Source organism: Drosophila montana, unplaced genomic scaffold (genome assembly GCF_035044405.1).
Source record: "Drosophila montana isolate Dmon_TW-CO22-7 unplaced genomic scaffold, ASM3504440v1 contig_3733_1, whole genome shotgun sequence".
NCBI classification, from domain to species: domain Eukaryota; kingdom Metazoa; phylum Arthropoda; class Insecta; order Diptera; family Drosophilidae; genus Drosophila; species Drosophila montana.
The window spans coordinates 6,026,836-6,038,765 of record NW_026998620.1 but is presented as its reverse complement, the minus strand read 5'-3'; the positions used below and the strand labels follow the sequence as shown (position 1 = coordinate 6,038,765).

Genomic DNA, 11,930 nt, shown 5'->3' with positions numbered 1-11,930 from the left:
TCCTCCCTCGAGCTCGTGGCGTCATTGTTTGATTTCCTTCTGGATTTGCGTCTTATGATTGATTGAATGCTTTATTCTCGAGTCTATGTAGTTTTTGTATTTATTGTATTTTGACGATTTTTCATATTCATGATCATAATCTTGTGGCATTCTCTATAGAGCATGAAAAGTACTTAGAGAGGGAGCAGAGAAATAACAGATTTGCGGTTGATAGTTATTTAGAAATAAAAAGTTCGTGTTTATACATAATGCAAAACTGATTGAAGACATTCGAATTCAGTTCGTATTCGTAGAATTAATTTTGTACAGTTCGTTTAACTGGTAAGAATCTTTATTTAAAATATCCTTACAAAAATTATGTGTTTACTTTGATGTTTAATTTTTACTTTCTTTCTATTGTATTTGTTATTGCATATGTATATATAAAGTTTTGCATATATTGTGTTTTGTTGTTTTGTTTCGCACATAAAAGAAAGCCCAAGGATTCAATTATTATTATAAAAGAAAGCAGGTAAGTCTCAGGACTGCCCGACTAGCAAGTATCCTGAAACTTCTTCTACAAAAATCAGCTCGCGCTATGCTCTCGCTTCCTGAAGCTTTAGCGAAGATATGTAATTGATCCATATATACTATAGATCCCCTCTAGAGATATGCTTAAAAACCAAATATCGATATTGATGTTTATCAATTGTACTTGATCCATATATACTCTAGATTTATATACGCTCTAGAAATATGCTTAAACCCCAAATATCGATACCGATTCTTATCGATTGTACTTCATCCATATACGCTCTAGATATATACTTGAAACCCAAATATCGATTTTGATGTTCATCGATTGTACTTGACCCATATATACTCTAGATTCATATACGCTCTAGAGATATGCTAAAAAACGAAATATCGATATCGATTTTTATCGATTGCTGGGAATCGGGGCAAGTTATCGATAATTTGAAAGTAGCTAATACTACGCGGGCACTTATGTTCAAAATTTCTAGTCCCTAGCTCTTGTAGGTTCAAAGTTAGACGCGTTCATACGGACAGACGGAAAAATTGACGTACATGGCTATATCGATACCTTATGGGGTCGGAGGTGCTTCCTTCTGCCTGGAGCATACATTTACACCGACGCAGTATACCCTTTTTAACCATTTTGGCATTCCCAGAACAGCTCTAAACAAGATAATAGCTAATTTAATTAAGAGATATTGATTCTTCCGATATATCTTTAAATGAGATTATCAATCTTCAAGATATATATTTTCTTATTTACCAAGCATCTTTATCCGACGCGATTAAATAATATACTCCGCAAAAAAAACCATACTCCTTTCAGTTTGTGAAAAAGTACAAGAATCCATTCGCACAAAAATATTGCAGCGACAAAGTTGAGCGACTGCTGCTGCGGTTGGTTGTGGCAAGGATTGTGCTGGTCCTGCTGCTGCCACACATGTGGCACACTTAACACCTCCAATTCATAATGAATGAGTTAAGAGCATCAACAAACTAAACATTAACATATCGGGCGACTTCTGCGCCTGCAGCCCAGCAGCTCTTGTGACGCTTGGCGGACTACGTGTCGGGGATACGCCTGCATGGCGTGGCGGCGACATTGGCTACCCGGCAGGACATGTGTTAATCAAGTAGCAGGCTCAGCGGCGCATAACTCAACTGCAGACTGCAGATGTACAGTATGCAAGTAAGGAAGCGAACGAGTAAACAGCTGCGGCTCCCATTCCCAAGGACTAAAAATAGTTGCTGGCAAGGTGCCGGGCGAGGCTGTGGTGATCTGCCCCGGGGGATTTATGTGACAGAATTCTCGTGTTTACGCTTAATTTTCATTTAATTTTTATGGGCGCCAAGCGCAGAGACGGCTGCTGTTTAAGTATATTGGGAGCAATCGTTCGTTGTCTGGCAAATTTGGCCATTTGTCTTGTTGCCAGGATCCGCCTGACATGGATCCTTGTATTGATATTGAGCAAACAAAAAACGTAACATGATCTAAAAAACCAATAACCATTCGCAAAAGAAAAGGTGACAAACAAACAGCAGGAATAAAAAGCGCAATTGTTGCAACAGGACAATTGAATGCAATCCGGAAATGTCCTGTGCTGCGCGGACAAGATAGATCGCCCAAGTGGGAAGCGGAGAAACTCAACTCAAAGAGAGAGCGAGAGAGAGAGAGAGACGGAAAATGCATACATGTGTTCAAATCTCAACCCCTATTTGGAGTGAAAACTCATTAAATGCAGCAGCCGAGAGCTGATTGCAGTTTCAGCTCAAGATCGCATCCCTCTCTCCTGCGTTAATGTGGCTGCGACATGCCTAAGTAGGTCCAAAGTTGACCTCTAAGACGACCTCAAGATGTGTTCTGTCTGAGCGCGCGCGCTCGCTCGCTTGCTGCTCCTTTTGTGCATTGTTTGACCTTTTCTGATTCTCCTTCTCCCTTGATTTCCCTTGGCACCCGCTTGCCTTTGTCTTATGCTTGCGTTTTGATCCTGGCCCGTTGTCAATGCCAAAGGGCATTGCATTAAATGTGATAAAGATTGCTTATTGTTTTTTTTCTTTTTTCGCCCAGAGTTTGTGCCATAAATTGCCCGTAGCCGGCTGATCGGTGACCGTTGACCGTTGACCGCTCCGTTGGTGTCGCATAGCGTTGAAAAATGCATTCAATGATGCCTTAATTGTGGCACAGTCGCATCAACGGCAGCTGAAACTTTCCATTTCCATAGAACTATCTCAGCAATTGTGGGAGTTTAGCGTGTGTTTTCCAGAAGGGGCATTTAATTGTGCTTGGTATGTTCAATATTTTCCACTTGAGACTCACAAGCTTTTAAATTCTTAATCGAAAACTATCTTATAGACGTATATAATTTGTTTTTCGTCCTTACGTTTGATTTCTATATTCCTGCTGCTGGCGTTGCTCTCTAAGCCTAAGCAGTATGTCCAAATTAGTTTTTAAATGGTTCAAAAGAATTCCGAACTTGGATCACGTGTTAATGACCCTTTGTAAACTACTCACGTTTCGTTTGAATTGCATTTTCTTACTTTTGAGATTCTTACGCCAAGTAAATCGCATGTCGATGTGTATTTTTAGAAAACAAGATAATCGGCTTTTGGAAAATAAACGTTATTTTTCCTTAGTGTAAACATGAATTGTTTGCATTGTAGACTTTTTAAACAAATACACCAATTGCATATAGTAGTAGTTCCTAGGGGAGATTATTAACGACTCGGGATTGCCGTGTCGTTGATTGTTACCCCAAAACTTTGGCCACAGTAAACAGGACGAAAAGTGGAGCAAACAAGCTGGTCTCCAGCCTCCAACTTCATCCTTACCTTGTGCATCAGCCAGTCCCAACAGTCTCGGCCAGGAGCATTAGAAACGCCGAACAAATAATATATATGATTAATTTAAATTATTTATTTGGAGTGTTTTGTTTTTTTCATAAAATTATTTAAAATAAATATTTTGGCGCACTTATTTTTCAATAAATTCGGTCACACTGGTTGTTTCAATAATCGTATCGATCTCATCATCGATATTTTTAATTGTGAATACAATGCGATAGTATCTCATTTTGATAATTTTTTTATCTCATCCCTATCCGACCTCAAACCAGCTGTTCTTGCAGACAAAAATGCAAGACGTTTACGTTTACATATTTAGTTTTTAAAAACACAAAAAATGAGCCAATACAGTAACATTAAGTACACGACATCGCCAACGCCATCCGTGGTGTCTGGCTATTCGAGCGCATCGCGTCTGCATTCGCCTTTGCCGCCGCCTATTGGATATCGCAAGGATTGCCTCTCGGCAACATCAAAGAGCTACAAATATCTGCGGCGGTTGCTCAAATTTAATCAAATGGACTTTGAATTTGCATTCTGGCAAATGATCTACTTGTTTATAGCGCCACAGAAGGTGTATAGAAATTTTAATTACAGGAAGCAAACCAAATCTCAATTTGCCCGCGACGATCCCGCATTTCTGGTGCTGCTAGTCATTTGTCTATGTGGTAAGTTGTTGGAAGCAAGTCGTATTTTCAAAGAGTAATATTCCCAATATGATTTCAGTTACCTCTCTGGGCTTTGCATATGTACTGGGCCTGTCCATTTGGCAAAGCATTTCCTTTATATTTTATGTGGTTTTTGTCGATTGCATATTTGCTGGCATCATAATCGCATCGTTCTTTTGGGTGGTTTCGAACCGCTACTTGCGCACAAATAATCTGGAGCCGGACATTGAGTGGGGCTATGCATTTGATGTCCATTTGAACGCTTTCTTTCCGCCGCTGATGTTATTGCATTTCATACAGTTGTTCTTTTACAATTGGCTTATAAGCCAGACTTGGTTCATATCACGATTCCTGGGCAACTCCTTTTGGCTGATGGGCATGGGCTACTATGTGTACATCACTTTCCTGGGCTACAACTGTGAGTAGAAGCTATAAATAACGGAGACCAAACTAATCTGTTTCTCCGTACAACTCCCACTGCAGGTATTCCACATTTGAAGAATACGCGCCTCATACTCATTGCGCTGCCCATTATCTTTCTCTTGTATCTTGTCGTTACTATCATAGGCTGGAATGCAACAATTTCGTTTGTAAACTTCTATAAATATCGCGTGTATTGATGATTAAGTGACGTGGAATGTAAATTATTTTGCTTCTTAGCTGCTAGGCGCTCCCTACAATAATGACTTATAATACTAACTACTCTAGCATAATCCATGTTAATATATATATGCATAAAAGTTCAACTTTCAATGTAAATTGGTTTTTGGTTTTATTTAACTACAAGTTAGAATAACAAATGCAGGGCCTTGGAGCATCTATGCCAGCTGCTTGGGTTTCACAAAGGTTCGTTTCCGTTTGTTGCGCTTACGCTGCAGCTCCAAAGTATGCAATTCAGTGTGTACTTCCGCGAAGATCTCCTTTTGCTCCTCTTCGGGAATGGTGGAGCGATATTGCTTCATCAGGTCGTATTTTTCCCACGGCTTTTGCACTTTTTCGGCAGACTTGCGATGCTTGTCCTTCAGATACTGATTAATGTTTGCCACGCCAAGTAAGTTCTGCCGTTCCCAGCGCTCCAACCAGGGTCGTGGACGCAACACTACTTTTATATCGTTGACAGGCACTGGAGTTCCTTCCTCCAACGTTTCCGCTTCCATATGCTCATCAAATGTGCTATATTCCGGCAGTGCATCGCGCAAATAGAATAGACTATCATCTAGACGCTTCTCTAGACGCAATACCTCGACTTTTTGTATGGTGGGATCGTACAGCTCGTAGACTACCTCTATGCCCTGGTGATCGATGACATTGCGAAGGATAAACCGTGCGCGAAGTCCACAGCGTTCACGGTGTATACAAATGCCCACGAATCGACTGGTCTTACCAGCCGCATGGGGATCGGAGCTGGTCACGGCCAGAATGGAGCCCACATAGAACTCGGGTAGTTCGATTTGGCGCCGACGGTCTAGCATATCCAGACGTTCCAGCTTTTCGCGCACTGAGTTTCGCCATTCCACTTTGGGATCGGGCAGAAACTCAGGATAGACAAAGCGATAGTGTGCAGGCACAATGGGTTTTCGAACTGACGGACCAGACGCTTCCTGCTGTTGCGGCACTGCGACAGCTGCAGCCTGCTGTGTCGGCTTAGTGGAAAATGTGACTGAAATTGTTGCTTGATCAATGCTTATTTTTAACCAAATTATCATGTATACTCACCAATCCGTTTGAAGGTGCATTGCTGCGCCAATCTACGAGTTAAAATTCTAGCGTTAACGTTCATTTTAACATAAAAAAATGTTTAGATAATCAGGCCTAGGGATGGCTAAAGACTTCGACTCACACAATTTTTTGAATATCGACTATCGAAAAACTTCGTGATTTAAAGCGTGACCGATACCCAGTTGCGTGACTATATCGATATACGCAGCTCAAACGAACACCTGTTGGATGTTTATGTTATCGATTCGTATAAAAATCAATAATTTTAAACTAGATTTATTTACAAAATGAAGCAGTCTTCACTGAGACCCTATATAATATATAAGTAATGGAATATTAAAATTTGTGACAGTCATCTTTCTTAACCAAACTGGCTAAATCGACTCATTTAAAAAACAAATATTGAAAAAACCCCTTTTTTGCTTGCAAACTGCTTAAAACTTTTATTAATATTACAATGCACTACGATTTGTACAAAACAAATAAGTTTTATCAATTAAAATGTTTTTTTTTACAGATCTTTACATTTCGATAATGCTTCCAGTTTGTTCAATGTAAATTAGTTAAATCGTGTGCTTGATGAATTTCATAAAATGTTAATTAAACAATAATTTTTGTAAAATCTGTTTAAAAAAATGTAATATATAAATTGCACCACTTCAATATTAGATCTTTACAACTAAATATTGCATTTAAATTCAGATTAAAAAATACCAGTAATAATAAATAATAGATATAATATATAATTAAAAAGGCAACAATAAAGAATACAGTTGGAATAACGCCTCTTAACAGCGCTTTAATCAGTCATCACATTTAACAGTCAATAGGTGTGGTGGTAATTGAATTCGCGCCACACGTACGATCGCCCGTTTTAATGCTGGCACCAGCAAATCTTTGGAATCGTTGCGCAACTCCTTATGAACGCCACTGCTGTGAACTCTGCGTATGTGCCTCTTGAGAGCCTGCCCTTGAGTAAACGCGAAACCGCAGGATTGGCATTTGTACGGACGTTCGCCAGTATGAACCCGAATGTGTGTTATTAATCCATATCGCCGCGGGAATCCCTTGCCACAGGTCTCGCAGAAATGAGTCTTGGCACCTCGGTGGGATCTGCAGAGCATAGAAAATGAACTGTTATTCGTGCATAGACATTGTTATTAGACAATACTAACTTTTCGCTGCCGGCTTTACCGCTCTTGGTCTTGCTGTGTTTCTGCCGCCCTTGGATAAGTACTGAACGATTCTTGGACGTTTTTGGATTGTAATTCAGCTTGAGCGGCGCCTGATCGATGGTCGGCTTTGCCTCCATGGCTGCCAATTCACATTCTATGTCCAGCTCTTCGTAGCAGACTGGCGCTAACCCATTTCGTAATCCACGTTCGAGAATATTTAATGGTCTTGGTTTTTTTTGCCCCTCGCTAGACTTTGTATTCTGTTTCTTGATCTTGGGCGCTACTCGCTTTGCGGCAGGCTTCCTAGCCAATTTATTAGGTTTACCGTGCGGCACTGATTGGTGCAGGCTTAGCTGAGAATGCAGTTTAAAAACAGCGGGACAGTGATCACAGCGAAAGTCCTTACTAGGGTGGTGTCGCATATGAGCCGTAAGGATGTGGTTCTGTATAAAAGATCGCGGGCAATGCGGACACTTGAACGGACGTTCGCCAGTGTGAATACGAGTGTGAATGGTCAGATCGTGACCGCGTAGAAAGCCCTTGCCACAAGTGCCACAGAAATGCGTTTTCTCACCAGTGTGGCGCCTGGTTGGCATATAAAAAACTGAAGGTTAACTTTGTCTACAAATGGTATGCTGCACATCACTCACTTCTCGTGCAGGCCCAACAGGTACAATCGTCCGAATCCTTTCTCGCAGAATTTGCACTTGTAGGGCCTTTCTCCATGGCTCTGTGGTCTGCGCCTGGTCGGGCTTTTTGACATGTATCTCTTTTGGGGCACCCGCTCTGCAGATTTCTCATCCATCAAGGAGAGCTTATTTTCGTTGGCAACGGCTTCGTCTTGATACTGCGGCTCTACCTTAATGCAGTTCAAGTTGACCCCCAGCAGTTCCTTATGATAGACTGCCTCCACGAAGGGCAATGCGCATTTGGCCTTTTCCCTGTCCTTAATATGTAGCAGCTGGATCAGTTTCCGGTTGCTCTCCTCGCAGGTGCGTTTGAATTTATATGCATTTTGCGCAGCAAGCACGCAGGACAGGCATATGTGCTGGGGCAGCATGTCTTGCTGTTTCACCTCGCAGAATTCATTTAGCATTTCAGCCAGGCTGGGGTCCTTATTCGATTGTTGTTGCCGCTCGGCGAATATGTCGACCAACGTAACGGAACTGTCCATGCAAACACGGCAAAGTTTGTCCATCTCTGAATTGAAGGCTTTACATTAAAAGCATTACCAAAAAAATTCAAATCCCCATTGACGAAAAATTATGTATATACATATTAGCGTAAGCACGGAACTTCTATCCGATTCCGATAACCGATTTCGATTTCAAGCTGATTTTCCCTGATTGTTTTGCTTATAAATTAAGTAATCTAGTATTTTTGAGATTTTGTAATTATAATACGCGCCGATAATTATGCTTAATTGTAGAATGGGGACTTTTACTTTAATTAGAGTGCATCAAGTTAGAGTTGGTCAATTAGCGTCAATTCTTGGAACTTGTTTTCTCAAATTAGCGATGTTTTTATTAATGCTTTTAAGCACATAATCCATCCTAGTCTAAAATTGAATTCTAAGAAAATAAAAAATTTGTTATTTAAAAAATTTCAAAAATTTAGATGTTTAGTTCCATTATAGTGGATATATATACACGATTTAAACATATAAAATCGCAAGGATAATGGCCCACAATGCAAGCATTAATTTTAAGCAGATTTTTTTTAGAATAATAATTAATTGTCAACCAAACTCATGTAGCTCATTATAAAGGTCTATCGAAATGTTAGTTTACACGACAAATGAACCGCCGGTTGCATTCAGTGTTGAACAATTTTATAAAGCACTGGGAAGGAGGTTTGCATATATTAAAGCAATTAACAGACTTTTAAATAATTGGCGCACTAAGGCAAAATCAAATTTCAAATCAAATTATTAATTTATTTATTAATATATAAGCTCTTAAATGAGACAGGAGTGGATTTAAATATTAGCTCGCTATTTAACAGAGAATTTGCTGATTATGCAAATATTTGTACCTATAATTGTATTTAATAATGGCCCAAAATAAAAGGAAAAGGATCTATCAGATCCCCATCATACGGACAAGCCAAACAAATTATAGAAATATGAAAAAATTTAACAATGGACTCTAAATATAATATTTAAAATGCGTTACATTTTATAGACATACTCAACAACAATTCCCCCATTAGAGAAGACGAAACATAAGTATCGTTTGACGTCCTATCCCTGTTTCCCAGCATACAACTAGACCCAATAAGACGAAATTTGACCAAATTAGAAAAACACATTACAGTTAATTATGTATGTACATAGTTTAATTACGTATTCAGGACAGTAGGTATTTTAAATAGGAAGACAAATTATATTCACAATTGAAAGGGAGGCCAATGGGATCATCGGCCGGAGAAAATTAATAACATATCAAGCCACAAAGAAATTGGGCACGAAATAAAAAACAAATCAGAGCAGAAAAGCCAACAGAACCTATGAAAATTTGCAAAACTCTGCCACGACTATCAGAACGTCTCACGAGCTCAGTCTGATAAAACAAACAAGAAATAAAATTAACACATAAATCTACGAATACGTTACCGAGGTTGCCCAGGTGCAGCCGAAATATATCGGAGAATATATATTACAACAAATTTATTTTCACCTTTTTATTTTAATTAATTAAGCCCGGACCTCGAATCAGCTAATAATGTATACATAATAAATATTCTCAAAACGTGAGCAATATTTTCTGAATTAATAAAATAGCTCTCCTGTAGCCGCAAAGACTCTGGGACAATGCTGCGCCGCCCAATGCATATAAGCTGCCTTTGAATCAATCTTAAGGGGCCATTTTGTTACTAAGTGATTCCAAACATGCACCATACGCGAGTCCTTGGTGCGTTCCAGCGTTAGATTCGCGTGCTTCGGCTCGAAAAACAGAGTCCACTGCGTCCATGGAATCTCGTAAATATCGCTTACATTGAACACCTGAAAGCCGTGACAGCGTTCGCGATTATTCACCATGAGGGTAATATTTTGAGTTCCACACAACTCCCTCAGGACACGCACTATGACCATTGGCCCATTATGGGCCCACGCGCCGCTGTTATAGTTCTCCTGGAAGTTCTGCAGAAATAACTCGCCAAGCTGATGGCCAAAGCCATTGGGCTCCAAACTTATAACACTATTGCCAATGCTATTTATTGACTCGCGACCCGCATAATTTAGTGGCACATCCTCCAAGGTTCGCAAACTCAGTACGTCCATGTCCAGGTAGACGCCGCCAAAGCGATAAAGGGTTATTAAACGTAGTAGGTCGGATAGGTGATACATCAGAAATCTAAGTAGTATATATAAGTTAGCCAAAGCATCTGAATTACGATAAAAGAATTTCTAACCTTGAGCTAAATAGCTTGCCGTTCGTGATCCAGTCTGCGACAGGCGTGTCCTGTGCATACCGCTCTAGATTTAATTCCCGAAACTGGACATTCTTGTAGCTTAGAAGGGCATCGACGATGGGCATTGATTTGGTACGATGGGTGGGGCAGGCAATCAGAAGAAAAACTTGCATATTTGGATTATGCAAGGCGGCAGATTCAATAGGACAGGCCTGATGCGCCTTTATATTACTCAAATTGTACTGGGAATCTGAACGATGACAACTTGTCTCGATAAAGAATATAGTGCGTCCTGGCGGAGGCTTGGAGCTCGACAGTAAGACATCCTCCACAATATTATTATTTAAACTGAATCGGTTGGCGATATTGTAACTTTGATAAAACAAACTTGATACGTTCCGTGATGTGTATGTTATAAGTAGCACTGACAAAAGAGCTGCCAGAAATATTAGACTCCGCGATTGTCCGTATTTTTTCAGAATTACCAACATAATGTTCAGTCTCGTCTGAGTATGTTCGACACTCTAAATAAATTATTCTTCTTTTACGGCTTTTTTCTTCAATACGACAGCTGCGTTATTCATCATAACAGAATGGGCCTATAAAGTCTTTCAAACAAGACACCTTAAAGATCCAAGATACGTGTGTGTATACTAACTGTCTTTTGGGAACTATCGTGGTCGTTACATTTACTTAGCTGAAATGTTATAAAGAAAGGTAGTTTAGGTTGTTTAAAAGCAACAATGGCCTAGCCGAAATCGGTTATCTCGCTAATTAAAATACGTTACAGCAAAGATACGGTACAACCAAAGACAATATAAACTCTAAGATGAGTCACGCCCATACATTTGAATGCGACGCGAAATTTCTAGCCTGGCTTTTTATTTGGCTTTTCCCACTTCACGACATACAAGCCGACGGCTTTTCGTTCAGACGAACGCTCGTGCTGACACGAGCAACGAAGTTAGTCGCCAGCCTGCCTTCAGCAAAGCTGGTCGATGATGGTTTGCGTCGCTCCGTTTTCGAACTACATTGAGCAAAAAAGTTTTGAACTCGTTAGTTCATCGACGCAAAGTACTTTTGCTTTATCCATGAAATGCATGCTTTATTTGTGTTTATATTGTCTTTGCTACAACCAATAACAGAGAGAGTTCTCAGTTTAGAGTGATTGACGTGTTTTACTTGTGCTCCAGGATTTTTATATATTTTTGCGCTTTAATCCTGCTTTTTATACAGTGAACCCATTGAAAATGGGTAAAAAGGGTATTATGTATTTGTGCAAATGTATGTAACAGGCAGGAGGATGCATCTCCGACCCCATGAAGTATATATATTCTTGATCAGCATCAACAGCCGAGTCGATCTAGCCATGTCCGTCTGTCTGTCCGCCTGTCTGTCCGTCCGTCCGTATGTATGAACGCAAGGATCTCAGAACCTATATTTTTTCGAAATTTTAGCTGTAGGTCCTCCTAATGCCCGCGCAGATCAAGTTTCTTTCCGACATTCGATAACTTGCCCCTTTTCCAAGTAATCGATAAAAATCGATATCGAAATCCTGTTTTTTGAGCAATTTTGGTAAATAATAAGAGCTGGAGTC

General features: G+C 40.0%; 4 protein-coding genes across 4 annotated transcripts; 1 reads left to right on the top strand and 3 right to left on the bottom strand.

Annotated features, from left to right (window-relative positions):
• Positions 1-3,612: 3,612 nt before the first annotated feature.
• Positions 3,613-4,784, top strand: Unc50 (Unc50 RNA binding protein). Its single transcript, XM_064694167.1, has 3 exons — positions 3,613-4,025; positions 4,084-4,443; positions 4,509-4,784. Exons 1-3 carry the CDS (start codon positions 3,695-3,697, stop codon positions 4,643-4,645), a joined length of 828 nt encoding a protein of 275 aa, XP_064550237.1. The 5' UTR covers positions 3,613-3,694; the 3' UTR covers positions 4,646-4,784.
• On the bottom strand, positions 4,773-5,893 carry mRpL19 (mitochondrial ribosomal protein L19). The gene is made up of 2 exons (XM_064694166.1): positions 5,742-5,893; positions 4,773-5,685 (listed from the first exon to the last, which is right to left on the bottom strand). The coding sequence occupies exons 1-2, from the start codon at positions 5,803-5,805 to the stop codon at positions 4,844-4,846; spliced, it is 906 nt and encodes a 301-aa protein (XP_064550236.1). The 5' UTR covers positions 5,806-5,893; the 3' UTR covers positions 4,773-4,843.
• Positions 5,894-6,512: 619 nt separating this feature from the next.
• Positions 6,513-8,229, bottom strand: LOC135436808 (zinc finger protein 267-like). Its single transcript, XM_064694528.1, has 3 exons — positions 7,570-8,229; positions 6,920-7,504; positions 6,513-6,857 (listed from the first exon to the last, which is right to left on the bottom strand). Exons 1-3 carry the CDS (start codon positions 8,115-8,117, stop codon positions 6,548-6,550), a joined length of 1,443 nt encoding a protein of 480 aa, XP_064550598.1. The 5' UTR covers positions 8,118-8,229; the 3' UTR covers positions 6,513-6,547.
• Positions 8,230-9,571: 1,342 nt separating this feature from the next.
• Positions 9,572-10,977, bottom strand: LOC135436420 (lactosylceramide 4-alpha-galactosyltransferase-like). Its single transcript, XM_064694017.1, has 2 exons — positions 10,334-10,977; positions 9,572-10,275 (listed from the first exon to the last, which is right to left on the bottom strand). Exons 1-2 carry the CDS (start codon positions 10,822-10,824, stop codon positions 9,690-9,692), a joined length of 1,077 nt encoding a protein of 358 aa, XP_064550087.1. The 5' UTR covers positions 10,825-10,977; the 3' UTR covers positions 9,572-9,689.
• Positions 10,978-11,930: the final 953 nt, after the last annotated feature.